The sequence below is a fragment of the Truncatella angustata genome (assembly GCF_020726525.1).
Source record: "Truncatella angustata strain MPI-SDFR-AT-0073 chromosome Unknown BKA67scaffold_7, whole genome shotgun sequence".
Taxonomy (NCBI): domain Eukaryota; kingdom Fungi; phylum Ascomycota; class Sordariomycetes; order Amphisphaeriales; family Sporocadaceae; genus Truncatella; species Truncatella angustata.
In genome coordinates this window covers 1,085,015-1,112,477 of record NW_025763387.1, presented here as the reverse complement: position 1 = coordinate 1,112,477, position 27,463 = coordinate 1,085,015, and the positions used below count along the sequence as shown (strand labels likewise).

General features: G+C 48.9%; 12 protein-coding genes across 12 annotated transcripts; 6 read left to right on the top strand and 6 right to left on the bottom strand.

The window, feature by feature from the left end:
- The first annotated feature begins 440 nt into the window (after positions 1 to 440).
- Positions 441 to 1,291, top strand: BKA67DRAFT_575252 (uncharacterized protein). Its single transcript, XM_046103486.1, has one exon. The coding sequence runs from the start codon at positions 456 to 458 to the stop codon at positions 1,209 to 1,211; it is 756 nt and encodes a 251-aa protein (XP_045955090.1). The 5' UTR covers positions 441 to 455; the 3' UTR covers positions 1,212 to 1,291.
- BKA67DRAFT_575251 (tubulin binding cofactor A) lies at positions 1,292 to 2,058 on the bottom strand. Its single transcript, XM_046103485.1, has 2 exons — positions 1,742 to 2,058; positions 1,292 to 1,655 (listed from the first exon to the last, which is right to left on the bottom strand). Exons 1-2 carry the CDS (start codon positions 1,916 to 1,918, stop codon positions 1,479 to 1,481), a joined length of 354 nt encoding a protein of 117 aa, XP_045955089.1. The 5' UTR covers positions 1,919 to 2,058; the 3' UTR covers positions 1,292 to 1,478.
- A 1,378-nt stretch (positions 2,059 to 3,436) lies between these two features.
- Positions 3,437 to 5,881, bottom strand: BKA67DRAFT_538606 (P-loop containing nucleoside triphosphate hydrolase protein; the record flags this gene model as incomplete). Its single annotated transcript, XM_046100488.1, has 3 exons — positions 3,437 to 3,654; positions 3,709 to 3,955; positions 4,046 to 5,881. The coding sequence occupies 3 exons, from the start codon at positions 5,879 to 5,881 to the stop codon at positions 3,437 to 3,439; spliced, it is 2,301 nt and encodes a 766-aa protein (XP_045955088.1).
- Positions 5,882 to 7,273: 1,392 nt separating this feature from the next.
- On the top strand, positions 7,274 to 8,120 carry BKA67DRAFT_575244 (cytochrome C oxidase copper chaperone). The gene is made up of 3 exons (XM_046103484.1): positions 7,274 to 7,387; positions 7,442 to 7,503; positions 7,563 to 8,120. Exons 1-3 carry the CDS (start codon positions 7,363 to 7,365, stop codon positions 7,701 to 7,703), a joined length of 228 nt encoding a protein of 75 aa, XP_045955087.1. The 5' UTR covers positions 7,274 to 7,362; the 3' UTR covers positions 7,704 to 8,120.
- Positions 8,092 to 9,603, bottom strand: BKA67DRAFT_367948 (uncharacterized protein). The gene is made up of 4 exons (XM_046096466.1): positions 9,429 to 9,603; positions 9,325 to 9,378; positions 8,765 to 9,178; positions 8,092 to 8,706 (listed from the first exon to the last, which is right to left on the bottom strand). Exons 2-4 carry the CDS (start codon positions 9,333 to 9,335, stop codon positions 8,166 to 8,168), a joined length of 966 nt encoding a protein of 321 aa, XP_045955086.1. The 5' UTR covers positions 9,336 to 9,378; positions 9,429 to 9,603; the 3' UTR covers positions 8,092 to 8,165.
- Positions 9,604 to 13,055: 3,452 nt separating this feature from the next.
- BKA67DRAFT_661540 (cutinase) lies at positions 13,056 to 13,794 on the top strand (the record flags this gene model as incomplete). The annotated part of the gene is made up of 2 exons (XM_046107834.1): positions 13,056 to 13,556; positions 13,618 to 13,794. 2 exons carry the CDS (start codon positions 13,056 to 13,058, stop codon positions 13,792 to 13,794), a joined length of 678 nt encoding a protein of 225 aa, XP_045955085.1.
- A 55-nt stretch (positions 13,795 to 13,849) lies between these two features.
- Positions 13,850 to 15,807, bottom strand: BKA67DRAFT_681665 (iron/ascorbate family oxidoreductase). Its single transcript, XM_046108927.1, has 6 exons — positions 15,575 to 15,807; positions 15,245 to 15,515; positions 15,043 to 15,166; positions 14,896 to 14,987; positions 14,387 to 14,722; positions 13,850 to 14,334 (listed from the first exon to the last, which is right to left on the bottom strand). The coding sequence occupies exons 1-6, from the start codon at positions 15,627 to 15,629 to the stop codon at positions 14,091 to 14,093; spliced, it is 1,122 nt and encodes a 373-aa protein (XP_045955084.1). The 5' UTR covers positions 15,630 to 15,807; the 3' UTR covers positions 13,850 to 14,090.
- A 643-nt stretch (positions 15,808 to 16,450) lies between these two features.
- On the top strand, positions 16,451 to 18,305 carry BKA67DRAFT_681656 (major facilitator superfamily domain-containing protein; the record flags this gene model as incomplete). Its single annotated transcript, XM_046108926.1, has 10 exons — positions 16,451 to 16,551; positions 16,601 to 16,650; positions 16,702 to 16,719; positions 16,775 to 16,925; positions 16,978 to 17,129; positions 17,188 to 17,329; positions 17,377 to 17,610; positions 17,669 to 17,911; positions 17,960 to 18,068; positions 18,129 to 18,305. 10 exons carry the CDS (start codon positions 16,451 to 16,453, stop codon positions 18,303 to 18,305), a joined length of 1,377 nt encoding a protein of 458 aa, XP_045955083.1.
- A 659-nt stretch (positions 18,306 to 18,964) lies between these two features.
- BKA67DRAFT_575227 (uncharacterized protein) lies at positions 18,965 to 20,454 on the bottom strand. The gene has a single exon (XM_046103483.1). It carries the CDS (start codon positions 20,297 to 20,299, stop codon positions 19,169 to 19,171), a length of 1,131 nt encoding a protein of 376 aa, XP_045955082.1. The 5' UTR covers positions 20,300 to 20,454; the 3' UTR covers positions 18,965 to 19,168.
- Positions 20,455 to 21,153: 699 nt separating this feature from the next.
- Positions 21,154 to 22,357, top strand: BKA67DRAFT_575225 (uncharacterized protein). The gene has a single exon (XM_046103482.1). The coding sequence runs from the start codon at positions 21,373 to 21,375 to the stop codon at positions 22,348 to 22,350; it is 978 nt and encodes a 325-aa protein (XP_045955081.1). The 5' UTR covers positions 21,154 to 21,372; the 3' UTR covers positions 22,351 to 22,357.
- Positions 22,358 to 22,618: 261 nt separating this feature from the next.
- Positions 22,619 to 24,245, bottom strand: BKA67DRAFT_594100 (uncharacterized protein; the record flags this gene model as incomplete). Its single annotated transcript, XM_046105018.1, has 2 exons — positions 22,619 to 22,976; positions 23,134 to 24,245. 2 exons carry the CDS (start codon positions 24,243 to 24,245, stop codon positions 22,619 to 22,621), a joined length of 1,470 nt encoding a protein of 489 aa, XP_045955080.1.
- A 481-nt stretch (positions 24,246 to 24,726) lies between these two features.
- BKA67DRAFT_575219 (uncharacterized protein) lies at positions 24,727 to 26,697 on the top strand. The gene is made up of 2 exons (XM_046103481.1): positions 24,727 to 25,800; positions 25,851 to 26,697. The coding sequence occupies exons 1-2, from the start codon at positions 25,060 to 25,062 to the stop codon at positions 26,529 to 26,531; spliced, it is 1,422 nt and encodes a 473-aa protein (XP_045955079.1). The 5' UTR covers positions 24,727 to 25,059; the 3' UTR covers positions 26,532 to 26,697.
- Positions 26,698 to 27,463: the final 766 nt, after the last annotated feature.

Here is a 27,463-nt window from a genome sequence, read left to right as displayed (position 1 = left end):
ACACTGTAGGAGGTGTCCATAAGCTTACGGTTTGACATTTGTTCAATTCTTCAGCTATTACTTCGTTCCAGTCGTTGATTCTCACCATGGCGCCAAATCAGTACGGGTTACTCGACGACGCGGAGGAGAATGAACTGCATCACAAGCGCCTCCTTCCGTTAGAAACCAGGCCATTCCTGCGCCTGACCAAGCGACTGCTGGCGCCGGGTAGCTTTACGAACCCCAACGTCTTCAAGCTACCCACACCACCGCCAGACGGAGCCGCCGATGGCAGGACGGAAGATCCGCGACACGACGCATCGGCGTTGTCAGCCGAGGCCAACGCGCTGAAGGAGGACATCCTCTTCGACTTCCAGGCGTTCGACGCGGTCGTCGACCGGCTGCAGTTCCTGGCGACGCAGAACGCGGCCGAGCGCGAGCGCTACGCCAGCGACCGCGGCCAGATCCTGGACACCATGGAGTCGGTCCGGCAGTCCAACGCCGCCCTGCGCGCCCAGCTGGAGGAGGCGCGCGCGACCCTTGCGCAGCGCAAGAAGTTCGACGAGCTCGCCGACAAGATCACGGGCAACCGCATGCTGCGGACGCGGGAGGAGCAGCACGTCAACATCCAGAAGCTCACCGAGGAGTGCGAGGAGCTGCAGCGCGAGAGCGAGACCTACGGCGGCACGTGGCGCGAGAGGAAGGAGCAGTTCGACAAGCTGGTCGAGGAGGGCGTGAATCTGCGGAGGATCATCAGGGACGAGCAGGAGGAGGTCGAGCGGAGAGAGGGCATGGACGAGGATGCGGGCGATGAGGACGGGGAGACGCCCGCCAAGGGCAGCCCGAGCGGTAATGCGACTCCCGCGCCTCGAAGTGAGGGAGCCGGTACGCCGCGACCGGGTAGCAGCAGTGGTCGGACGCCAGCACCAGAAGATGGTGCGCATGCTGGTGGAGATAGCTTGAAGCCCAAGCCGGATACAAGTGGTGGTTTTTCTAGGGGAGGAAGCCAGGCCCCGAGCTTGAGGTTTGAGGGTTCCGCTGTAGGCACTCCCGCAGCGGAGAGTCAAGATCTTAAGGACGAGCCCGAAGAGGGAGAAGATGTCGAGATGGGCGAGCCGGCCCAGGCTGCCGATACGCCCATGGTAGAAGGTGGTGCGGCGGATGGTCAAGCAACACCTCAGATTACGGTGGATGCTCCAGCCGGTAATGGCGATACGATGGACACCACGTAGACATGTTGCATGATGGAACGAGGACTGTAAACTACAGAATTATAGCGTGCGAAAATGATACCCAAGCTGCTAAGACAAACATGTTCATGGACCTACGTTCGCTGGCTTTGCTCTCCTTGCATCGAATCAGTGCATTCATCATATCGTGAAGTTGATCTATTTTCGATCCTCAAAGTGGTATCATAGTGTCATCCCATTCGTAATCATACAGCCCGTCTGCCCTGGTGATTCTCTTATTCCCCCATAATTAAAGTCGTCGGACCAAATCTAGGCATCATCTTTCGGCACGCTGGCAAGAACCTCCTTTGCCTTGGCCAGCTCCTCTGCGTTGGTGCCGTTGTCGTCTTCCGCCGTTGCGATCTGCTCCTCCAGCCGCTGAGCAGCTTCGATGATGCGCTGCTTCAGGGGTCCGAAGACAGCCTTGGTCTCTTCCAGGGCTTTTCCCTGTTTTATAATACCCATATTAGCCATCATGAGGCCCTAGCCGGGCGGGGAGGGGGTTCTGGAAAAGTGCTCAGTGGCCAGCTCACCTCTTGCCTTATCACGAACTCGGCATTGCCGTCCGCATCGTTGCCGGCCTTGAGGTCCGCCTCGAGCTTCTCGATTCTCGAGTTCTGCGAGGAGAGCTCCTTCTGGTAGTACTTCTCTTCGGTCGTCAGACGGGTGACCGCTTGGGTTGCGATCTTGATTGGAGATGGAGCTGGCATTTTTGAGGGTTTGGGTTTGTATGCGTGCGAACAGGCGTTTCTTGATTCAGAAAGGTATAGAGGGTGCGTGCGAGTGCTGCGATGGGTGGTGCTAAATAAATAATGCGTACCCAACGTAAGGTGAGGAGCTGAATGTCAATAGGGAACTTTTGTTTAGAGGGGTTGGCGGGGTAAAGGGGGCTTATCGATAGCTTGGATGCTGATAGCTACATACTTTATATGAAGTGTATAGTGAGGGAAGGGAGTTCCATACCAAATAAATAGGTTAGTTGACAATGCATGATCACATATAATTTAGCTACACCTCGTACGTTTCTGTGACTTCCAATTTGTGATGCCTTGTTGCAACGACTTGCATACACGTGCGCACTACTCAGTGCTTCCTGCGGCGTATCCCTCTCATAGACATGGCCGTCCACGACATTTAGCCCACGACATTTAGCATCTCGTTGATCATGTCATCTTGTCCCCGTTTGCTAGAGAGCCATGATAATTAATCGTGTCTGAGTCATTAGTAGATCGCTCATCAAATTAGAGTGATACGAGTCCATCACTACCTTGTTTCTTGTCTCGCGCCTGAAAGAAAGGCGAGCTGTACATGCTAGGTGAGAGAAGGACGGCTAACACAACTTAAGCTAAGGAAGGTTCGACATGGTTTCGCAATATGTTAATGATGTTAAAACATATATGGCCACATTTGACATTTCGCTGTCGAGAACATTCACTTTCAGCCTCGGTATCTAGAATGGTGTCGAGCTTCATCAACCGCGTGTACTCAACAATTAACATAGCCCGTAGGGTTTCTAGTGGGAGTTGTCGTCAGTAAATGTTCAAACTAAGGATGGCGGGAGCAATGGATTGAATTGACGCAAAATAAGCCCTTCTGCTTGTATGTAAACGATAACGGCGTAATTGTTTGCTACACCTGCGTTTACCATCTTTAATCATCTTAGTTACTTTATTTTTGATGCTATTTACGACTATAATGCCAGAGTCTACGCCCTTTCACTTCCCAGTACCACGTCCAGCCGTAAACCCAGAAAGATCTCCAGGCAATGGTCAGTCATGGCTTACATATTTAAGATAGCATAAGGCTACGGATGTATATGGCATGGTGCTAAGGATAAAATCCCAAACCATACAATGATGCCGCCTGCTAAATATGCTCTAGAACATAGGATATCTATTTGAATACATTATGCAGACTACACTATTTGCTACAAAAGTTATAACCCAGTTTTACCACTGATTGTGAGAATTTGGTCCCATAGGTATTTTACAACCCCACTTTTGTTGTTATTTTTAAGTGTCTGGCTCTGGCTTTGGCTCTGGCAGCGGCTCATTCCTGGAGACCTCAATCTTTAACTTCTTTCTGTTTTTAGCTTAAAAAGAGACCGCCCTGGTGTCGTTCTCCGCAGGTATCTCTTCCATCACTGGCTCTGGATCAGGCTCCACTGCGGGTGGGAAAGGTGTAAAAATACTAGGAAACCCATCTCGAATGAAAGTCTTTTTTTTCATCTAGGAATAATTTGCAAAGACTCTAACAATACGGTCATCTTCTGTCTCCACCGCTTCTTCAGCAAATACGAAGGTGGTTCTGGCTGGTGCCATGGCCTCGGATCTTGGCGGAGAATATAAGCTTAGCTGATCACAATCAGGTGAAGGTTCTCGGCTAGAAATGGATGCAGTAGGACTTTCAATATCCGAAATGGACCTTTTCTCGGACGGCTCATTGACTACAACGATCAGCTCCCAACTCTCTTGTCTACCTAACATGAGGTGCTGCTTACAAGGCACAAGTTGATGGTTCCGAATCAGACGTTTCAATTCTGTAAGTCCTTCGGATAAGACTTTCTGCTTCTCGACCAGAGAAATTCTCTCCTGGGTTGTTTCTTCGTTCTCCGATGCTATCCTTCTGATGTTATCCTGACTGAGGGAATCAACTCGGTCCGGGCTGAACATGCTGGGAAGTTTGGAGATCAAGCAAGCTTCAATGGCAAGGTCACTGAAGTCGTCGACCACTCTCTTCAAGGCTACCTAATGAGGAATTAGCAAATCAATGAGGCTAATACAAAAAACACATTTCAATTCAAGGCACGAAATTGCGTTCGTTCTATGGACACTCACCTTGTAGTATGCCTCCATTACATCAGTTGCTGTAGAGCTTGCGAACAACTCCATGTCAGCCTCCGTTTGTGTTTCGAAGAAATCAAGTATTTCCGACATCGTCATGTCCAAGGGCGTAACCCCCCCTCTTTTACCATTTTCTTGCAGTCGTTTCATCAAAGCCTTTCGTGACCGTTGCTTCTGAGCTTTTTGAACGTTCTCGGTCAAGTAATGGTTGTATGTAATAGGGTGCCTGGAAGTATGGGAAGCGAGGATCTCATCGGTCTTTGCCAAGAGACTGCGGTTCAGTAGCTCAAGTTCAGGTATTATTAGCTCTTTCCACAGCTCCGATCTTGTGTTTTCGTCAACGACGTAGCTCAGGACCAAGTCTACTGTATGATTGACAGCAGCGAGGACATGGTTGGAGCAGTTGGTAATGAGGCTCTTCCACGGAACGCACTGGTCTCGGAAGAGTTCTGTGATAATTAAAGGATTGAAAGTGCCAGGCAATTCACACCCTCTTGAGTCTCTCATGAGTTTCTTCACTTCTTGCAAATACTCGCTTCGGAGTACTTGCACTGAACCATTCTGGTCGCCTTCATCGTACTGCTCTACAATCCTTCTCGACTGGCCGTTTTGGCGCATGTGTTCCGCAAAGTCAGTTAGTATGTTCTGAATCACAGCTCGGAGCCGTTTCCGGTTTGCACCATAATCACGAATATTTCCGAAGAATACGTCGCTATACAGTCCACTGATTGCCTCTCTCATCAAGGTCGCGAATCGGTAACTGGCCTGCAACAGATAGCTTCGTTGTTTCTCCATGGTTGCTCTTGATATCCCAAGCTTTTCGAGCGCATGTGAACACTCCTGTAAGCCATGGTCGACTTTCGAAATAAGTTCTGGAAGCTGTTCCAAAATTTGGTTGGTAAGAACACCACTAAGTCGAGATCGTAAAGCAGCGACTCCTTTTTGCTTCTGGGGCAGTGCAGCCCATGCACCCTGTGCCAGGAACGCCTCTTCTTGCCGGTCTCTTTCGTCATTGGTTGCATCACGCGATGTATAGTCTCGGTTCCGCAAAATATGCCAACCAAGGCGGAAGTGCACGTCATGATTTTGTGCGAGTTCAAGGTAAGCCCGCTCGCTGTCTGAACCTGCATCAAGAGTATCCGGCTTCGTGATGAGCCCGATCGTCCTATGCCCATGGCGATCAATCTTCCGCGCAAGTTGCGTGACCTCTTGTAAGGCGAAGTCGCTCTTAGCTGAGACAACGGCAAGTATAATACTCAATGACTTCGACATATAAGTCCGCACAAGTTCTCGAACAGTGTCAGCATCCTCGGCTGACTGCTCCTTATTTCCAGCTCGAAACAGTCCAGGGAGATCGACGATGGTCAAGTTCGGCTGTGCTGGTCCGATGACCTCAATGCGTAGAATATCTGAGCTGAAGGTCTTTGACTCTTCACCTAGGCTCATATGCATCTTGGCCTTCTCGACTAGAGCGCTTATGTCAATCTCCTTGGGGGCAGCCGAGTAATTAAACTGCTCGAGCTTGATCCTCTCTTCCGCTGAACGGTCATTACCAGGTTGAATGGAAACCTTGCATTTTTCTGGGGCATCAGGAACATGTCGTAGGATAAGCTCGGTCGCGAACCTTGTACAAAGGTTGTCCTTGATCGGGAATGACATGCCTGAGATTGCCTGAAGTACTGAGCTTTTGCCGGAGGACTGGTCACCACAGACGACAATCTGTGGTAGATCCACATAACGACTAATTCCTTTGGACCTTAGTTTGTCGATGGTGTCCATAAGGACTTTATGGTCTTTGGACTGTAAGGAGTTCATCTCTGAGGTTGTCATGTTTCGTAGTTACTAAGCTCAGTTGAGGTGTAGACTCAAAGGGATTCTTGGCCAAGTGATAGTAAATGAGCAGGATTAAAAACAATAAACTAGTGGCTCACTCCTTTCCTCTTCAAATAACATCTGGCAAGTTAGGCATCTATGCAGGAGGCCCACCAGTTGACTGATATTTGTGTAGCATCAGCCTCACGTAATTGCTGCATTTCATTTGTGCCCCAACATCGGATAGCTGTGTCACGGCCCGAGCGATCGGGTACATTTACTGGTCAACATGACTGCCGCACCAATATACTTTGACAACAAAGACACGACAGAACGTTTTACAGCAATTTTTTGAGTTTGGGTAGTAGATCAATACCAGTACATCAACATTACCGCCATCGACGGAATTCATTTAGTGGTGCTCACCAGAGGTTGACTATCGCCGCATATCGATATCGAGTCAACACAGAGCCAACACCACAGATGGCAGAAAAGTTACCTAGGAGAGGGGGACTCTGATCTCTTCTTCTATTTTATTTTATATTTAAAAATAAATTCACAAAATTAACTTTCTATTTTCTTCTTGTTAAATAAGAATAAAAACAAAAGCAAAAAGAATTGAAAAATAAAAAATAAAAATAAAAGAGGAAGAAGAAGAAGAGGAGGAGGAGGAGGAGGAGGAGGAGGAGGAGGAGGAGGAGGAGGAGGAGGAGGAGGAGGAGGAGGAGGAGAGATTGAGAACACGAGCGAACAGGCGATAATTGTCAATCACATATAGGAAAGTCGCCTGCTAACGGCTGACGAACATAAATATAGGCCTACGGTTGGACAATAACGTTCTCGTATCATCTAGGTTCGCACGTCTTTAGAACAAGGACAATGTGCAGAGACAGTCTGGAAGATGCGAGGCATGGCTAAAATGCTTGTGAGCATTAGAAAAGCTGTTGTGAAAGCCAACGTCAAGGATAGGAGAAACGGTGTCTGTGGCAGGACTTGTGTTCAGAGTAACAGTAATTGAACCACACATCATTCATTCATGTGCTCCATATGCAGTCATAAATTCATTCGACAGGGAAAGCAGAATGTGAGTATTTGGGAGTGTCAAGACGCAGGCGATGACCGCCTTTACGCGAGCAATATAGGTCGCCCTCACTGCTTAATGCCAAACTCAGTCTTAGCAGATGTTAAGATAATATGGAGAGTGGTGACATGTTGTTCCATTAACAATGCTCGAAAGTTGGACAACTCAAGTTGTAAGCCATTGATACCCATGCTTCATCTCAGTGACTCGAGAAAGAGAGGGCAATTAAAGGTGTGACGTGCTGTACTTCGGCTTTAAGATTAGCGGATAACAGGGGACTTTTCAGTGGCGCCATCGGAACGCGACGGAAAGCTCAAGCATCATTTGAATTACAAATTCACCTCAAAAGGTAATTACTCACTATCAACTCTACGCCAATTCACAGAACTCACCTATTACACCCTTACTCCTCATCACAATGGCATCCCAAGCTGTATCAATGCGTAAGGTACCTCCGCTGTCGCCATTGCCGCTGTCTTGTTCGCTAATCGCAGTAGCTTCGCTGGGCTCGAAGTCCGACTCTAAGCCTGTCGCAACCCTTGAAACTTCCAAGCCTAAGGTACGGTTCTGCCAGCTTGCTTTCAGGATTTCAAGATAGCCGATTGACATCTTCGATAGCCCTGCTGTGTGTGCAAAGACGAGAAGTCGAAACGGGACGAGTGCATGCTGTTCTCCAAGGCAGCTGATCCCACCGCCGATTGCAAGCCAATAATCGACCAATACAAGAGTTGCATGGCTGGATTTGGTTTCCAGATCTGAGGGGAATCGCAATCGCCAATTAGACAGACGGCGTCGTAAAAGCGACGTACAAAACGGTGTCGATGTACAATACAATGTATGTGCCAATCCGCCTTGACCGGAGGCATCAGAGTGTGCATAGGGAAGGCGTTCAGGATCTTGGATTATAGAAAGAGAAATTCACATATTCTCCAATCACAGGTTTCGTCCTGCTTCAGCAATTGGTATACCTTTTAAGATTTTACGGCCATGACGCCATTGATATATACCTATGATCAGTAGCAGAACTGACCTGTCGACCTACAAAACCCTACATGGGTGTTCTTGTGGTGTTCGCGTAGATCATCTAAGTAAATACTGTCGAAAAGGTTGGTGCGTATCCAATTCTTACAAAGTTGCATGCGTTGAAATATCAGATTGCCAACCATTATTCTTTCATGTTGGCGGTTTTGCGACGGCTTACGTCATGTTCCACTAGTCTAATTAGGTATAAATGATTCCTCCATCAACAATCTGCGTCTGTCCGGTCACGAAATCACTATCACTACTTGCCAAAAAGCTAACATGCTTAGCCACGTCCTCAGGTACACTTACACGCCCTAAGGCGGTCAATTCCGTCACATATTTTTTGATCATCGACCCCCGTTCTGTGCCTTTCTTCTTCGCCAGTCCTTCGTCAATCAGATCCCACATTGCTGTTCCGACTATGCCGGGTGCATAAGCATTTACCGTTATGTTATGCTCCGCAAGTTCCATAGCGTATGCTTGCGTCAAGCCCCTGACTGCCCATTTGGTCGCGCTGTAATGAGATAGTAAGGGAAAGGGCTTGAAGGCCACGATCGAGGCCGCTCCGATGATCTTGCCAGGACGTTCGGAGGTGCAGTTGCCCTGAGTAATCATCTGCTTAGCAGCTTCGGCATAGCAATTCTGAACTCCAAATACATTGACTGCGAATATGCGTTCAAAGTCTTGCTCTGTCAGATCCAACAAGCTTTTGACTTGTGCGATTCCAGCATTTGCAATCCTGGCAGTGATGGTTAGTAGCATGATCAAATTGAGGTAGACGGAAAGGAAACGCTTGCATGGTGCTAAGCGGACCGAGCTGCTTGACACTGGTTTGAATCATGCCAGCAACCTCATCCCGCTTCGTTACATCCGCAATAGCGGAACATGCTTTACGACCCATGGACTCGATTTCTCTCACGACTTCATCGCAGCCTTTGGAATTGGCGCTAATGTCGTTGATACAGACGTTATACCCATCCGCCGCTAGACGTAACGCTATACTCTTTCCTATGCCTCTGCTCGACCCCGTCACAATCACGCTCTTTCCATCATTGGATTTTCGTTGCAGCCCTGCGGATGAAGTTCCGTGATTGGCAGAAGTAGAGAACCCAATTCGAAGGCCGATGCTTTGAGCTCTCTTAAGTTCGGATGCTGCACAAATCGATTTGCCAATTGTTCTTACGCTGTACTTCATGGCGACGATGATGAAACTTACTTTAGCAAAATACTATGTTAGAAAAGTGTTGGAGTGAATTCAGACAAAAAGACCGAGTATAACAGATATTATACCCAACATCTTCCCCGCGTTTGGAGGCTTGGTGCCCCTCTCCGGCCCCATTTCCCTGGATACACTAACCTTAACAACATGACTTTCCCAGCTCAGAGTGACGCTTCGATCCTTGTTAATGGCCTGATTATCAGCATAGAAGTTTTCGGGAAATTGGACGTCATGAGACACACATGTGTTTCCTGCACCTAGGTAGCCCTGGACTTTCTTGTGCTGCTAGATGCAGTCTCTTATGGCAAGCCCTTCAAACTTCAATGTTCATTGCCATGAGCCACATCTGAGCTATTTCCCATCCTACACCAGTTGCAGCAAATTCAAAATGGAGGGTCAACAAGACCGGATTAGAAATCGAGGTGCGCAGCCCTTCTGTTGGCAGGAACTGGCAACCTTGGTCGCCACAGCTATGCTAGTGCAGAAACGACAAAACCAGGTGCTCAGAGCTCCTCCAGGTACTAGTCTGGTGCGCAACGCCAGACCATACAGTGGCCGGACTTTCAAACACTCGTTCGACTTAATTGCTCAAGGTGGGACGTTTTGAATCCGGAGCTGACTAGGCCATGGAAACGTTCACCTTTGTTCCAACGAGCAAATGTTCCATCCAGAGTGGAATATGAACTTATTTCCGATCACAGTAATATCGTGATCGGCGGTTTCGAAATTTTGAAGGGTGACTCCCCGTGCGGAATTTCTCTTGAAGACACAAGCCGGCAGCCGTTGTATGATGGCGCTTCGCCAGTGTACAAGATTCACTCGAGCATGCATTTTTCAAGAATATCCAAAAGCTGGCAGCTTCTGTCCCTGCCGTCAAGTCCCAACTGATGATCTATAAAGCTTCCGTGATGGCAAAATCAAATAACCCTACCCATACAACTGCTTGCTCGGTATCTTATGTTGATGCTTGTTCCAAAACTCCAACGTCCCCTCCAGTACTCAATCACAAAAGGGCTCAGTCGCAGACATCTCTTAAAAATTGGCAATAATCACCAAAGTTTCACAGGGTTCAGGCCATTTACAAGTACAGGTACGCAAACAAACCACTAGACCTACGCTATTAACGTATAAATCAACGGCAGGGCCATAATGACCTGACATATATTGCTTCTGCTTATCACTGCCAACCTCACCTTCCAGTTATTACAATATGACGGATTCATTGATTCAAATACTGTTGCTTATAGGTTGTGATACGTGCCTTGGGATCATGACCTCATATCCCACCTGATTATGGTAGCGCTCATAAGACCTTTACATTACCATCAAGCCTAGTACTTGGAGAGAAAAAAATATGCCGGCGCATACATTAAGACATAAATTCGGTACTGCGATGCTTTGCTTTGGTAAGTCTCTAGTCCATAACATGGGTCAAAGATTGAGGGTTATCTTCGAGGGCCAACTTAAAACCATTTGCTGCTCGTCACGATTCTTGCGGAAATCTTTTCCACGTAATTACTGCCGACCAACGCTGTGTTTTCTTTGGATATAAGAGATGTCGATAGTAGTTTCTGCACTGCTCGTTCTACTCGTATTTTCATGCTCACAACGGAAGCTGCTACAACCCCATTATGCTTCAGTCACTTATCTATAGGAATAGGGGCCATATAAGCACAGACAGGACAGTCAATTTAGTACAAGATACTCAAATAATATAGAACTACCACTGCGACTGTGATGTCATAGGAAGTAACCACTCGCTCTGTGATGTGACAGCAAGGGTCCGTACAGCCAATAAAATACCATTTCAACGACAAGTACCAATAAAATGAGACGCACAACCATTGTCTCTGTGAATTCTATGCTGTACCATTATTGCCCTCAACTACAGCTAACACGTTATAATCAAAAGACTGTAAAATAAAATACAAGTCTCACGACCGGTGTACCAATCACTCAGGATTGCTACGAGCCAGGTACGCCACTCCAAAAAAAAAAAAAAAGAAAAAAAAAGAAGCCAGCTCTCATATCGCTCAAATCAACCGAAACATCCATCGTTCTTATCATTACACAGGCTCGTACATGCTGTATCCTAGGCCTGCTAATGCTTAGTCATTCCCTCTTCTTCAACAGCGAGAATAGAGAGAAAGACTTTATCTACTTCCACTACCACTGTCCTTGCTACCAAGACTTCAACACAGCATATCACAAAGTGAGTTCTATTGGAATTCCACGGATTAAGCTGGCCGACCATAGAAAGAAGTATGGCAATACGACAAACAAGTTCTTGTACAATTCATGTAACGATCACGTCAGTCACAATCGCGGTCGTAACGAGAACCAATACGGCGCAAGCCACTCAGCTCTCTCCATGAATGTTGCAAGCTTCTCTGTCATGAGGCCTGCTCGAAATTACACATTCAGTACCTTGAGTGAAGAATTGCATAATTGGGCCTTTCTTTCCATAGTGACAACACATATGGCAATTGAAACGACGACAACTCTGACTCTATGGCGTGGGGTCATTATAAGGTATCCGGCACCGTTGCAATGACTATTTCTGAGGGCGAAATTATGCCCAGTTGATATTTCTAGGCCAACGCGGGTACCTATGACTTTGTGGGCCTAGATCTTGGAGCACGCAAGTTATACATCACTCTCCTGAAGGCCAACAGGTTATGGACACGGCCCGGTGGTTCATCATAGCCATAGTATCACTGGACTATATGGATCATTAGTTGAAATCCAGGGCAGGTAGGGGGCTTGTCTTATATCGTGCGCAAAATCATCGATCCGCGCTACAAATCCTGTAGACTTTATCAACTAGCGAGTCTATGATCACAAACCCTGTCTCAGATTTACTGCTGACTAATTCCGAGCAATTGTAGAGTATTGCTCGTCATATGACACAGTTGAAAGTCCCTTGAGAACCACTTCTGCATGTGCTGGTTTGTGTTCCCCACTTGGGTGTGAAATAGACTACAGCTCTGGGTCGGTGTCGAACGTTCAACCTGAGACGGCTACACGGCGACACAAGGGGTTAGGAAAAGCAAGCCGTAAAAATTAAAGTTTCGTGCAATTGATTGGTTCCATATTTTAGGAATTATACTTTCTTGACAAGCGGCCACTGCTCATGGTTGATCATTTTGGCAGTTTGCTGGTTTCCGGAATAGGCTTCTGATCGCTGTTGCCGAAAACATTTAACGCCAAGCCAGTCGCCTCCACATATAGATCACGACACTTACATATGATCTTGTGGTAGCGACGCAATGCTTTTGTTTGGCCACACTGCCACATAAACCATTGATTCCCAACCACGCGAGGGCAGACGTCAACGATGGCAAGCGGGTCGCTGCGGATCTGTGGTGGCGTGAGGCTAAGAATTTAGCATAAATGCCCCTTTGCTTCCGGAATATGAGCCGCAGTCCTTTCATACCAAATTGGGCCCACGGCACCGACTACCGTCCAATGCCCCTGGCCAATTCTCCACAACAACCCGGTTGGCAACCATCGTAACCGAGAGCTTAATGTACCCCAGACTCCAAAGTCTCCAACTGCCAGCGGCGATACTACCTTTATGTTTCACTAGCACTTCGTACCACCAGAAACTCGATTTTTCAACATTGCCTTTATGCGCATACCCGCCTACATGACCGCACGCTCCATGAGATGCCATCGACCCGAACTTCGGAGCCATGAGCATGTCCCAATTGAGCCGCCTCCCTTTTGTCCGGTCGGGGTGACATATAAATGTGGCAGATCGTTGCAGAATCTTTGTGTATGAGAACCCCCTCTGCCAAGACATCAAGGATCAAGATATTGACTGAACACTATCAGCGTTCACCTTTGAGCACCAAGATATCATCAACATGAAGACCTCCGCTATTCTTCCCATCCTCGCCGGACTGGCCAGCGCTAGCCCTGTCGACCTTGAAGAGCGACAAAGCTGCCCGGGTGTCTACGTCTTCGGTGCGCGTGAGACTACCGCCCCTGCGGGATACGGTACATCTGCTGGCCTTGTAAATCAGGTCGTTGCCGCTTACTCTGGAGCTCAGTCCGCGGCCATCAGCTACCCAGCTTGCGGTGGCCAGTCAAGCTGCGGCGGCGTGAGCTATGACAACTCGGCGACTCAAGGCACAGCTGCCGTCGTCTCGGCTGTCAACAGCCTGAACTCGAGATGCCCCAGCACCAAAATCGTCCTCGTCGGCTACTCCCAGGGAGGACAGATCATGGACAACGCCTTGTGCGGCGGTGCTGGCGCCACTCTGACCGGCAATGCGCTGGCCGCTGTCAAAGCCGCCATCTTCATGGGTGACCCACACTACGTCTACGGCCTCTCCTACGATGTTGGAACTTGCCGAGCTGGCGGTGTAAGTTTTTTTTTCATGTCGGTGAACAAAGTCTCAACGAACTCTTACTAACGTGAACTAGTTCGCCGCCCGTCCCAGTGGTTATCAGTGCTCTCCCGGAAATGGTGCCATTATCCAGTCTTATTGCGACTCGCAGGACCCCTACTGCTGCAATGGAAACGACGCAAACCACCACCAACAGTACGTCAGCATCTATGGCTCTCAAGCTTTGACCTTCATCAAGAGCAAGCTTGGCTAGATATATATACTGCTGTCAGATCTCGCGGAGAGAAGTTGCCAGGAATTGCACAGTTTGAGCTATTTTTGTCGAGCGCGTTGCAATTTGTGCTGGGCCTGAGGGTTCACTTCAAGCAGTCGTGGTCTGAGCTGTGAGGGACGCTGTGCTCCACTATATTGTCAAACAAATTTCAATTTTGTATATATTTGAAAAGTAAAAACTTTGTATGTCAACAGTACAAATCTCCACCGTAGACTTACTACAGATGGATTGTATCGCTGTGGGCCTGATAGCTGTAGTGTAGACTGCAGATCCTGCTAATTATGGATCTCTGCATGAAGACCCGGGATAATCTCCAAGTCCTTCTTGTCGTACGCGTACTTTCCTCCAGCAGAGATCGTAGCTGCCTTGGTTGGTCGCTGTTGCTGGGTTTGCCTAAGCTTGACCCACTGCTCCGTAGTTAGATGTTGACCAAGCTCTGTCAGTGCATTAGTCTTCAAGCCGAGACGGTCTAGAACAGGGCTGTTCGCAATAGGGTCAAGCACTACGTGGTTGTTGGGTCTGAAGGAACCCGTTAGTTACGTGGCTCAGATAGTGGGTCTATGATACATACCGAGCGAAATATAGCACGCCAAGGCGGTCGACATGGGCCTGGTCTTGAGGCGGTGCATGGACGCGATGGATGCTTGACTTGATGTAGCCTCCCGTGAGCGCAGTGAGGGCGTCGCACGTGTTGATGGTAATGGTGCCGTCTTGAGGTTTCACCCACTTCCAGTTCCCTTCCGAGTTGAGAATCTGCAATGCGGCGACTGGCTGCCGGAACAGGAGCGTCAGCGTTCCGAGGTCGGTGTGTCCCGGCACATAGAGATCTGCGACCTTTTGGTTATCGTCCGGGTTACGCGCCGCGTAGTGCATATAGCGTAGATGGTCCTCGCCCTTGACGTCGTATCTGTGTTACGGAAGACGTCCCAGTCAGTTCATTTTCGCACGATAAAGAGTCTTATGCTTCGGGTTCTGGCTTGGCTAAACCCACGAATTCCATTTCCCGAGTTGGGAAGGCTGTTGACTAGGATTTCTCGAATGATGCGGAAATACTGGGCTCAGAATATTTTCTATACGTACGTGTGATCATGCACGAGCTGGTCTTCATCCGGCAGCTCTAGCAGAAGTGCGAAAAGACGCAGCAGCTTTACAACAACTTCTTCATGGCATTTCTATGGAAGATGAGTTAGTAATGCTAGCTAAATTGGAGATTGAGCGGATACCTACTCGACTGAAGGCCTCCACCTCGCGGATGTTTCCTTCGATCAATGGTGGTTGTTGTCGCTGATGGAAGCCATCGAATTTTGGAATGTTGTAAACTTGGATGTTGTCTTTAACCCCGTTGGCGATTCTATATCGCCATGTCAGCTATGTTACCAACTCTCAAATTGCGTTCCCAAACGCCGCAAGAGTGGATTTTAATACATACTTGCGATGCCCTGCCGGTCTATAACCGTTATACTCTCCACTTTCGAGATCATTTTGGTTGTGATATTTTAGCTTTTCTTCCAAAGGGAGGGCGTAAAACTCTCTGCCAAGCGCGAACTGGTGATCAACCTCTTCTTGGCTGATGTTAAAGTTCTTGACGTAGAAGAAGCCGACATGGCGAACCGCGTGTTCCAGCTGCTTGACGAGTTCTTCTTTGCCTCCAGGCTGTTCATACAATGAGAGGTCGAGGGTAATGAGCTCTGCCCAGTCCACTGAAACTGATCAGTACACACGGCGCTCGGAAACGGCATCAATAAGAAGGCATAAGTACAGGTTTCCTTGGTCACCGGGACTTGTTCGTACGTGTCGATAATCAGTCCAGGCATTTTGTTTACTAGTTTATAAGAAGTAGCGAAACAAGCGAGTCTTGGCCGGTAGATCAATATGAACTTGAGACACGATGGTGACGACGAGATTGAGATGTCAGTGGTAAATGCGTGACGCTGGCCGAATGAACGAAGCAGCAAATCCGCTTTTATATTTTACATATGGCAACGCCATCATACGGGACAATAGATGCGGGGCAAATCATCTCCATAGCTTCGTATAGACAAAGCGCAATTCTATCACGCCATCTGCGGTGCATTGAATTCCAATCGAAGTCATGTCCGGCAGGCAACGCGACCCCACTACCTTCGACGGAAATAACCATTAATCGCGGGTCATCTTCTATATTACTGGATGAGCAAGAGCCGTCTTCTCGGTTTCTTCGGTCGCTGTCGTCGGTGATTGGATGTTTCTGTACTATCCTCAGGACAATGGAACCTTGATCATCTATGGCAGCGGGTTGAAGATAAGCACGCAATGCAGGGGTCAAAGCACATCATCAACGACGGGAATTACCTCGCTCCTGCAGAACTTATCAGAGTATGGAGCCATAGACATCTTCTTGTCCAACAGTTGGTTACTGTAGCTTTGACTAACTGCTTTAAATCATAATGGAGTGGGGGCCCTATGATGTGGCGACATAGACAGGGTCCATTGCATCGTCGAGTATAACCCAAGTATAACCGGGGCCGGTAGGGGCGTTATCCCAATGGCGGCAAACATATAGGCGACGGCTGTAGCTGCTCCTTGGCTATTGTTTCGCGTAACTTTGACTCCCTTTGGTCTCATAGAGCAGCATTGACCGGTAGTCAACGTGGAAATGTCAGAAGCCAAAAATGGTTCTCAGAGGCTTACGCTTTTCAAAGTCATCAAGGAGATATTTAATTGGTACCCGTCTGAGTATCCGGCCGAGGAGAGAAAGTATGTGAGATCTCTCAAATTAGACTTCAGAGTGTTGCTGACCAGACAGGCTTCTTTTCAAACTCGACTTGTCGATCCTCGTTTTTGCATGCCTATGCTGTGAGTTCTGGATTGATTGTTGTCGTACTCATGACTGATATTTGGTTGTAGTTTTCTGCAAATACCTTGGTAAGCATATAGCACCAACCGAATGTTGTTGAGCATGAAGCTAACTCACCTATAGATCAAACGAATATTAGTAATGCGTACACTAGCGGACTGAAAGAAGAGTTTGGTCTATACGGCAATGAGTTGAATTATTTCAATGTTTGTTACTATACGGCATACGTATTCTTTCAAATTCCTTTTCTCTTACTCATTTCAAGGCCCAAATTGTAAGTTGCTTCCAAAGTGTCGGTGCGACATAACCTGATACTTCGTGAACAGAGCTCGATGGCTATTGCCCTCTCTAGAAGTAGTTTGGGGTATAGCGACCTTCGCACAGAGCCGGGCTACGAATGTGACGCAGTTGTATGTGGCGCGCTTCTTTGTGGGCGCGCTTGAGGCGCCTGTTTTCGCGGGAACCCATTTCATTCTCGGTAACATTTTGACTCTGGTTTTTGAGTAGATGATTTCATGCTGATAGTATTTTCCTAGGATCTTGGTATAGCGGTCCAGAGCTGTTCAAGAGAGCTGGCATGTGGTTCGTCTGTAATCCTCTGGGGTCCATGATCAGTGGATACCTTCAGGCGGCTGCCTACACGCACTTGTCTGGGGTGGGTGGAATGCCAGGTTGGCGGTAAGGTCAATGTTAGTCTATGAGGTGCTTGACTAAACGCTTTTTAGGTGGCTATTTATCATTGATGGTATCATCACGATCCCTGTGGCACTGTCAGGTTTTCTTCTTTTCCCTGGTATTCCGGATTCCCCAAGAGCCTTTTTCTTAACCGAGTCTGAAATCGATCTTGCAAAGAAGAGATTAGAGAGAGCAAAAGTTACGCGGGCGGGCAAACTAGACCTAGATGTCTTCAAACGGAGCTTACGAAGATGGCATATCTGGCTGTTCGTTTTCTGTTACATGTGAGTTCAGAATATTTACATACCTCTCGTGCTGCTGCAAAATTGACTGTGTTCCAAGATGTATGATCATCTCGGCATACCCGGCAAGTTACATGAATCTGTGGCTCAAGGCGGAGGGATATTCTGTCGTAAACATCAACCAGCTGCCGACTGTCATCAACGCAATTACTATCGTTACGTCATGGCTTGGCACGACTTTGGCAGCTATATACCCCTCATGGATTATCTATACGATAGCCTCATGCACGGTTGTGTTCTCGTCGATATGCATGACCATCTGGAATTTACCGACAGCGCTGAAGTAAGGATCTTAGGCAATCTCACAAGAAGCATGCTGACTAGAAGATAGGTTCGTGGCATGGTATTTATATGGATTCCAAGGGTGCCTGTCCCCTATTCTGTACTCGACTGTGAATACAATTGTGAAGAACGATTCTGAAGAACGAGCTTTGATCATGGTGAGTCTGGAGATGTTACTCTAGATCGGAAGGAGAGGTGAATAGACTGACTTATCAAAGGGCTCCATGATGACCGTTGGATATTCTTTCAACATCTGGGTGCCGCTGCTACTATACCCAACGGCGGGACCAAACGGAGCGCCGCGATGGCGCGTTGGATGGCCCGTTTCGCTTGTCTTCTACGTTCTATTGTGGGCTGGATTCATCACTGCGATAGTCCTTTACAAACGACGGTAAGTACTGCAGACCCGATGTGATGTTCACTGGATCCGTCTAATACGCATAGAACAAGTGGAGAAAATGCCGACCGTGAATCGCAGCGTGAGGGACACTCCACATCCGAGGCTGGAGATGACGAAGAACGCAATGGAAAGGTGGTGCCCAATCTGACGGTTGCCGCCGCTGAGTCAAAGATCTAATCGGTACGATGACGAGCCGCCACACTTGCAGCTCCCGCACCTCCCACCAAGCCTAACACTTCGTTCACGGGTGCCACCTCTGGACTGGAACAATTCAAGTTCGGTTGCGCGGTCGGGCTCAGTGGAGTCCCTATGGCGTCTCATGTTGCTTCGTGGCTGACTTCAGCTATTGAGGTAGTTTGAAGATCTGTTCCAGGATATCGATACAGTCGAATTCATGACGTCGTACATTCTCCTTGTTCTGGGTGTTGTGGGTGTGGTGTTTTTTTTCTATTTTGCTTTTTGGCAGACCTGATTTGACATATTACCTGTGTTGTACTCACCACTCGACTGCCTGGGACCCGACCAATGTCCAAAGGAAGCCTAAGAACCTACGCCCCGATTGGACAAGGTATCGACAAGTTTCGAAATTCGAAAGTGGGAAGGCCTTTGACACATACATTAGGGACAGTGGTCAATGTGAGGGAGACAATCAGGTAGGGTTACATCACTGTAGCATTGCAGTTCACGGTATATGGAGATGCTGAACAAGTGCTTGCCTGAAACGCTAGTATCGCGAAATGGTGAATTACGTACCCTTCGTAAACGTCGTTGCAACCCATGAGTCTATCCATTGCTTTCTTTACATGAAAATGTGTGCGCTTTCCCCAAACTATAAACAGATCCGGTTTGTGGAACGGTTTATTGACCTGCACCGCGACCGGCTCCTCCTGCACCGCCAGCACCGCCAGCACCACCCATGAAGTTTCTTGCCATTTCCGCAATGCTAGGGTCGCTCATCAAGCTACCGAGGTCAGGCATGCCGCCGCCACCGCCGCCGCCGGCGCCGCCACCACCACCAAACTGCTCAGCCATCTGTCGCAGTCTTGGGTTGCTCATGAGGTTGTTCATCATGTCGGGGTTCGACATAAGGTTTTGTGCCATGGATGCGAACATGGGGTTGCTCATGATGCTGGACAAGTCGGGCATGCCACCGCCAGCACCACCTGCTCCGCCAGCGCCACCGCCGCCTCCCATGCCACCAAGCATGCTTGCCAAGCTGGAGAAGTCTGGTGCACCACCAGCTCCTGCGCCTCCACGGGGACTGCTGGGTGCAACGTCGCCGTCCTCGGCCTCGAGCTCCTCAACACGCCTCTTGGCGGTCTCAAAGCCCTTCTTCATAGCATCGGAACCGCCATTGCCCTCGTGGTCGATGCCTTTCTGGTAAGCCTCCATACTGCCCTTGGCATCTCCCAAAGCGAATCGAGCAAGACCAAGTCTTGACCAGGCCTTGGTGTACTTGGGGTCGACGTTAACAGCGGCTTCGGCATCGGCGCGGGCGGATTCGTGATCGCGGGCGGCCGAATATGCAGCAGCGCGGTTTGACAGGAAGATGGCGTTGCCAGGGTGTAGAGCTAGGGCTTGGCTGTAGAGGTCGATGGCCTTTTGGTAGTCCTTGGCGGCCATGGCTCGGTTTCCTTCGCCCTTCAGGCCCTCGGCCTTCTTCTTCTCGTCCTCGGTAGGAGTTTTGGTGCTGGGGGTAGCACCAGAGCTACTTCCAGCGGCCGCAGGTGTGGTGGAAGAGGCCGATGGGTTCGAGGTGGCGTTCTGGAGCTTCTCATACACGCCGTATATCTTCAAGAGATCCTGAGCACCAACGGTCTGCTTGATCGCGTTCTCGTCGGTAGGGTCGACCTTGAACGACTCGGCGATACAGTTGATGGCGACATCAATGGAGTCCTTATCGTCTGCGCTGAGGGTGCCATCTTCGACAGAATTCGACAGAAATTGGCAGATCGCAAGCGCGAGGCGCTGTTTAGATGTGGTTGCCATCTTAATAGAGTGGCTTATATGTAGACAGAATGAGGGTGTGGATGAGACTAGAGGAAACAGATGTTGCTCCCAGTTTAATACCTACAGTACGCAAAGGGACACGGTAGAAATGGGATAAGTTATGTTGAAAGCTGTTCTGGAACATGCCACTGCGGCAGAACCCCGCGATTGTTTAAGCAGGCGGTGAAGAGGGCAGGGGGCAGGAGGCAGGGGGCAGGAGGCAGGAGGCAGCGGAGAAGTGACTAGCGGGGCAGACCCAAATTATACGGGATGCATGGACTAAGTTTAGGTGTGGTTTAGGAGTCCTCCACTCTACAGAAATAACGTATTGAGAAGCATACAAGAAATTCCCCTTATTTACTACCATTCACGCATGAAATTACAAGCTATTTTCCCTAATTCACTGCCATTAATCTATAAACAAGCATCTGCCAAAAAAAAAAAAAAAATTCATGAGAGTTGCCTTTTGTTGCACGACATCAGAACTCGCCATCGTCTCTACCCGGGTGCTTGAGCCGTATCAGTGAGTGCAATAAGTTGTTGCAACCCCCAAAATTGCCAGACACAATTCACTAGATATTTTGAGCATCTGTGCTCTCGAGTTGCTGCTCATGGCCTCAAGATGTCTTGAAATCATATCCACAGGCCGTCCTTGCGTAAGATGAACGCATGAACATGTGTACGTTTAACCAATATAAGACATATGCAATGGGTAAAAGAGAACATGTGCATTTTATCAATCAATTATGACCAGTGGTTCTAGCGAATATGTAGCTTACAATGTTAATGTACTAGTGTAGAGCTCAATGGAAAGAGATATGAACAGGCCTCATTTGATCCCTTGTCATGGATATCACGTAGGTAGATACCGGACCGGAGACTATCGGCCGCCGCCTCTGAGTCAACATGCAGAGGATGCATTAATCTGTCAGGGGTGCGAACAAGATCTCGGTAGCATCCATTTAATATAAGTAAGTCGTCTAGGTATTTTAACCCTGTTTGAAAGAGGCAAGAAGATTGTCAAGTCTATATGAGTTATCACCTGAGAGCCATATAAGAAAATAGCCGCTACGATGTCAACCCTCACAGTTCCACCACCTCCTACCTCCTCCTTGTCACCAGACCAGATCTCCCAGTTTCTGACATACATCAAGATTCCGCAACATCTACACCATGCACCGCCGACACTGTCCCTGCTCAAAACCCTGCACACACACATGCTGACAACATGCCCCTATGAGAACCTCTCCATACACTACAATCCATCCCATAATATCAGCCTCGACCCGCAAGCTGTCTTCCACAAGATCGTGGTCGAGGCCCGTGGTCGTGGCGGTTACTGCATGGAATTAGCCATTTTATACAACAACCTGCTCCGCGGTCTCGGCTTCGACGCCTACACAGCCGGAGTGCGGACGCGTCCGCGCATAGACGGCGTGCCCAGCCGTGATTTCCCAGGCTGGTGCCACATCGTGAGCATTGTCTCTCTCCCAACTGGCGAGCGATACCACGTCGACGTGGCGTTCGGCGGCGATGGACCGACCGCGCCCTTGCCCCTTGTGCCTGGCACCGTTCATCAGAACTTGGGCACACAGGAGGTGCGACTGATCCGCGATTGGGCCCCTACTCAGCACCACCGCACCGAGGAGTCCAAGATGTGGATCTACCAGTATCGCAACGGTGTCAACAGGGAGTGGAACTCGTACTATGGATTTACAGAGACCGAATTTATGGATGCGGACTGGGGTGTGATCAACTACTGGACAAGTACAAACCCCGATTGCCACCAGACAAGGACAGTCCTGATTGTTAGGTTCCTTGGGCGAGTCAAGGAAACAAGCAACGGTAGTGACTGGGAAATATATGGGAAACGGATGCTGGTCAACGGCGTAGTGAAAGAGAACCTTGGGGGAAAGACACAAACTCTTTTGGAGTGTCGTACCGAAGCAGAACGCGTACTGGCCCTAGATGCGCATTTCGGCATCATGCTAAGGGAAGAAGAAGCATTGAGCATCAGAGGGCGGGGGACTGATCTAGACTTGGTTACATGAGGTATTTTGTCTAGTTTCTACTTTTACATATATGAAGATCTCACCTCGGCCTTTGCAAAGAAATAAGCGAAAACTGGCAGTGAGTTATTGTAAATCTTCAAACCCGCGCATTGTCATTATCGCATCAACACTCTTGAGGGAATTGAGCACAGCTCAAATACTGGCCACGAGGTGAGCTGCACAGGAATTTTGGCTTCTGACATTTGCAACCCAAGCCAACTGTAGTCGGCCAACAACTAGAAGCAGTTGAGCACAACCGGGTCCAGTTCTATCCTTTCACGGCTGCAGGTACTGTTGCCACATTTCGAGCACTTTGAGCTACGGTAGCCAATGGTTTATCGTTGCGTTCATGAGCTCGATTCTCATGCTCCATGTTCCAATCCAACAACTGCTGGCACATTCCTTCCATAGTAGTACAGACTCCCTTGTATCCAAGCCCACCCTCGGCCACAGACTTCTTCGCAGCTGCGTCCAAGATGGGCACATGTGTGGCAGCGGAGAAAATGGACGGCTGTAGCATGGCCAAGTCTCCCTTGGGTTTTGCCCACTTGAATCCGGGAAACTGTGAAAGACTATCAAATGCTTCGACAACATAAGCCAGCAGAAGCATGACCGCTGGTGGAACACTACAGTATTTGGAGTCAGCAATTAATTCTTCATGAGGGGCTGGAGGGTCTTCGGGAGTTTTGTGAAGCAGTAGTAATGAGCTGAATGCTCTTAGTGAGCAGTTTACGCTCTATGGGCGTGCCACAAAGGTTAGAGATAATCGGGAAGTTTACTTACGGGATGACTTTGACAGGTGTAATGGCAAGTGATTGCAGAAGCCGATAGTAATCTTGGAACAACGGCGCTGCGCCTGGATCGGTGATGAGGAAAGGTCGACCTGCACATTGAGGCATTTTGGCGTTGCTGGCAAGCGCTGCCTCGAACAACAGATGACCAAGCGATACATGTCCTATGTGAACACAATTCTGGTAGATGTTGCGAGTCCAAGTGGGAACTACTTCGGCCCGCAACAGCGCTCCAACAAGCTGGTCGCCGTGGCTGTTTCCATAGATACCATTACCGGGTCGAACTACCCCAGTACGAAAGTTTGGACTGTTGGCGTTACACACCAATCTTTCTGCTACCGCCTTCGCATGCCCGTAGTTGCTGAAGAATTGCTCGTGCTTCTTTAAAGGCTTATCGAAGTCCGACTCGTCTACGGCTTGCACAAAATTCCGAGGCCAGCCTTTCCAAGGTATGCCCCAATACTGTACTGGGACAAGAGCAACAGATGACGAGGACGTCGCGATAAAGACGTCAGTGCCTACAGCCTTGGAGGCGTTCAACACATTCTCCGTACCATCTATATTGACCCGTTTCACACGTTCAAACAATGCCATCGAACGCTCATGGGGTACGATAACCGCCGCCACGTGGAAGACTGTCAAGGGAAGTTTGGCCACCGAGTCCGGCCATGCTGCAGAGAACGCTGCATTTGTGGACGACGCTGATGATATATCGGCATGGATGAAAGGTACTGCTGCGGCTGGGCCACTTTGCATGTCCCTTCTTTCGGGAGCGCGAAAATCCACATTGCGGATGCTTTCAGGGGATTGACCACGTTCGAGCAAGTGAAGGATGATCTGGCCACCAACGCCTCCGGAACCGCCAGTGACGATATAACGGCGGTTGAGCTTAGGAGGCAGTTTCTCAGCCCATGAAATGGGGTTGTTCTTGATTTTCTGATACGTCTCCTTGATCTTCTGGTCTGTCCAGCGATTTGGTGATAGTGCCAGGACGTCTGGTGGTGTCAGTCTGAGTGCCTGATTCAGCTTCCAAAGGTAAATGACAAATGCAAGCAACCCGATGACCAGAAGGGCCAGTGCATATTTCAAGCTGAAGCCTTCCATTGCAGTTCTGCTCCCTCTTGCTCTAGGGTTACCGAAGTGTAAGAAGACGCCGTGGAGGTGGAGTTTTGTGTGAAGTTACCTCGGATATCTCGCTTAGAATACGAATACGACACGGCATTTATGACTGCACGATAGCAGCGCAAGAACGCATGACGTTAGTGTAACGAGGTTCGTAGCGATTATAGATGGCTTCCGGCATGGGTGTCTTGCAGGATCCAAATACGTTCAAGTTACAAGAGCAGAATCTATGTTGACATGCAGTGAACAGGTTGTTTTCGCCTAATTATATTCCCAGCCCTGATCTTAGTATAGACAGGAACAGGGTCTATCTGTGAGTTAGATACAATTTGGTCAAATAATCGCGTTTAGACTAGTCTAGACTAGTTGAATTCGGCGCAGTGGAAGGTTCATAAAAAAAGATGAATCATGTAAGAGTTGGAGGTTGCGGGCTAATGCTGGTTAATCAAGCTGCCTTGTGTAAGCAATTAATTATCGCTAGTGGTGCATACACTTACAGTACAGTACATACCTCACCTAGCGTGAGAGCGTTGACGCTGCAATGGCGCCGCTTATGACGTCCTCAGGGCCCATTTTATAGGTTTGGTTGATCTACTGTAGCAGCCTCGGCCAAGCAGGCAAGCATCTCAGCAAACAAACAAACCAACGAACGAACGAACGAACGGTGGTTCATCGCCAGTCTGCTCTCAACCCGTTTTCTTCTTATCCCTCGACAGTTGCAACTGCGCATCACCTCGACAACCATAATAGCACGTTATAATGAAGCCTTGTTCGTTGCGATAGACACATCTTCGACATGTCGCTGCCGACCTCGCCAGTCGATGCTGGCGCATCCAGCTACCCAGACAATCCTGCGCCAACGTTACACACTCCTGATAATCGTGATGAGACGGCGATAACTTCTCTACCAAACGAAGTAACCGACGACGACGACACCCATCGATGTTTTATATGCCTGACGGACGAGCCAGATGCGAACCTACCCACAGACTGGGTAACGCCCTGCCAATGCAGTCTCGAAGGACATCACTCGTGCCTGCTCACATGGGTCGCAGACCTTGAGGCGCAGGGAAAGGCAGTCAAATGTCCACTTTGTAAATCCAAGATTGAAGTCCTCGATCGATGGGATCCGGCTGTACAGCTGAGCGATACAATAACTCGTTATCTTTCCGGGTTTTCACCCATGATCCTATTGAGCTTTGGTGTCGGCGGTGTCATCATGAGCAGCGCCCTCTACGGAATGCAGGCGCTCGAAACTTTCGCAGGGCCCGAGGCCGCCATAAGATATATATTTGTGGAACCTGAAGCCGATAGCTACCTAGACGTCGTCCTTGGAAGATTACGGAAAGCTTTGCCGGCCCTCATACCAGATAATGCGGCTGCTGCCCAAGAGATGCTAGGTAGACAGAATATTTCTGTCAATGGAGGGGCTACTGTTGATTGGGTACACTTTCTAAGCCTCACTCTTGTGGCACCAGCGCTCATAATGAACCGTATGCCACTCTCGGAGGCGATTATGGTGCCTACCTCGCTCATGGTAAGACATCCTCTACATACTTGAGTCTCCTTAAGCTTACATCGGCAAAGTACGCCATGTTTCTAAGTGATCACAAAACGGACCTCCTGGCATGGCCCCCATCGGGACAAAAGGCGCTGCTAGCGTTCCCTGTGGCTAGAGCTTTCTACTTCCGCCTGCATCGAGCTGCATCTCGAAATCTGGACCGGAGGTTAGCGGCTGCAACAGCAGCAGCATTTATTCAGGAAGGAGAGCCTGCTGCGCCAGCAGCGCCTCGAGGAGGTGATCATCCCGCTCCAGAGGAGGACGACGAAGAAGGTCACCACCTCATCGATATTAATTTTGACCTGAATCTCGGCGATGGCCACGGTGAAGATGATGTTGCGGAGCCTGCACTTGCAAACCAGGCACAAGACAACAACGCGGCACCTGTACGGCCAAATCGAGGAATTGGTGGGATCTCAGCTATTCTCAACTATCTAGCTGGTGCACTCATGTGGCCCACAGTATCATACGGGGCGGGAAGCCTACTACGTTTAGCATTGCCGGCTTCCTGGGTGACCAAACCGCGGTCTGGTCCTATCACGGGTATATTACAAGAAAGATGGGGTCGAAGTCTAGTCGGAGGGTGTCTCTTCGTTGTTTTGAAGGACGCTTTCTTTCTCTATGTCAAATGGCGGAACACTCTAAATAGGCAACACAGGCGAATAAGGAATGTTGAAAGGAGGGCGCGTCAAGAACAAGCGATATAACTACATCACCCATGGCCTATTGTAGGAGGAACAGGTGTATCTGATCAAGAAGGAAGTCAATCTAGCGAGCGAGTATTGGTCTTTCTCTTTGCATGTACTGAGATGGTGATAATGAGCACTGGGCTTCGTGAGACGGTTATGAGTACTAATGCATTTCGTGTCATCATTCAATGTCTGCCTCATGGTGTTAGTGATCGCTGACGACGATGCTGAATGCACATCACAAAGACTAAAACTCTTTGCAAAGTTATGCTTGCACGATCTTCCTTATTTCGATTCCCCCACACCGCTACGGGTAACCCATGGATGGATCTATGGATCTTGCCGTCACCCCACCATCTAGTCACCTGCAGAATCTCTCACTACCATCCCGAACGTATATAATCACTGAGAGCCCCTGGTACAACATTCCTCACATTGTACACGATTGGTTGGCGCTCTGGCGGTGCAAGGAAAATGTCGTGTAATCAAAGTTTGCATATCGGAACTCGTAATCCCAGCACGTATCACTAGGTTAGCATCACATCACTAAATCTGATACGCCGGTGAGATACAGCATACCGTTCTCGTCTCACCGCCACGTGTCGGCGTTTATATTCCTAGCATTCCAATCGAGCTTGTCGGTAGAATTTCCGCAGGCCTGTGCCAGACGGGACGGCAGCCTTGGAAGTAGTCATGTAGTGGTTTTGCGCCGCCGTGTGGACTAAAATGTGTGATATACAACGGGACAGCGCCATGCCATGACATTCTAAGTTTTGGGTTGCCGGACAACCTGCCGGGTTCCACGGTCCAGACTTCCATGATGCACCACATCGGGTCCCCCCAGGCTGGATGCGGCACAAAGTGCATGGCAATTTTCTATCACCGGCAAACTCTAACAAGCTCAGACGACATGGACGCTTCATGGCGACGTTCATGGCGACGTATGATAC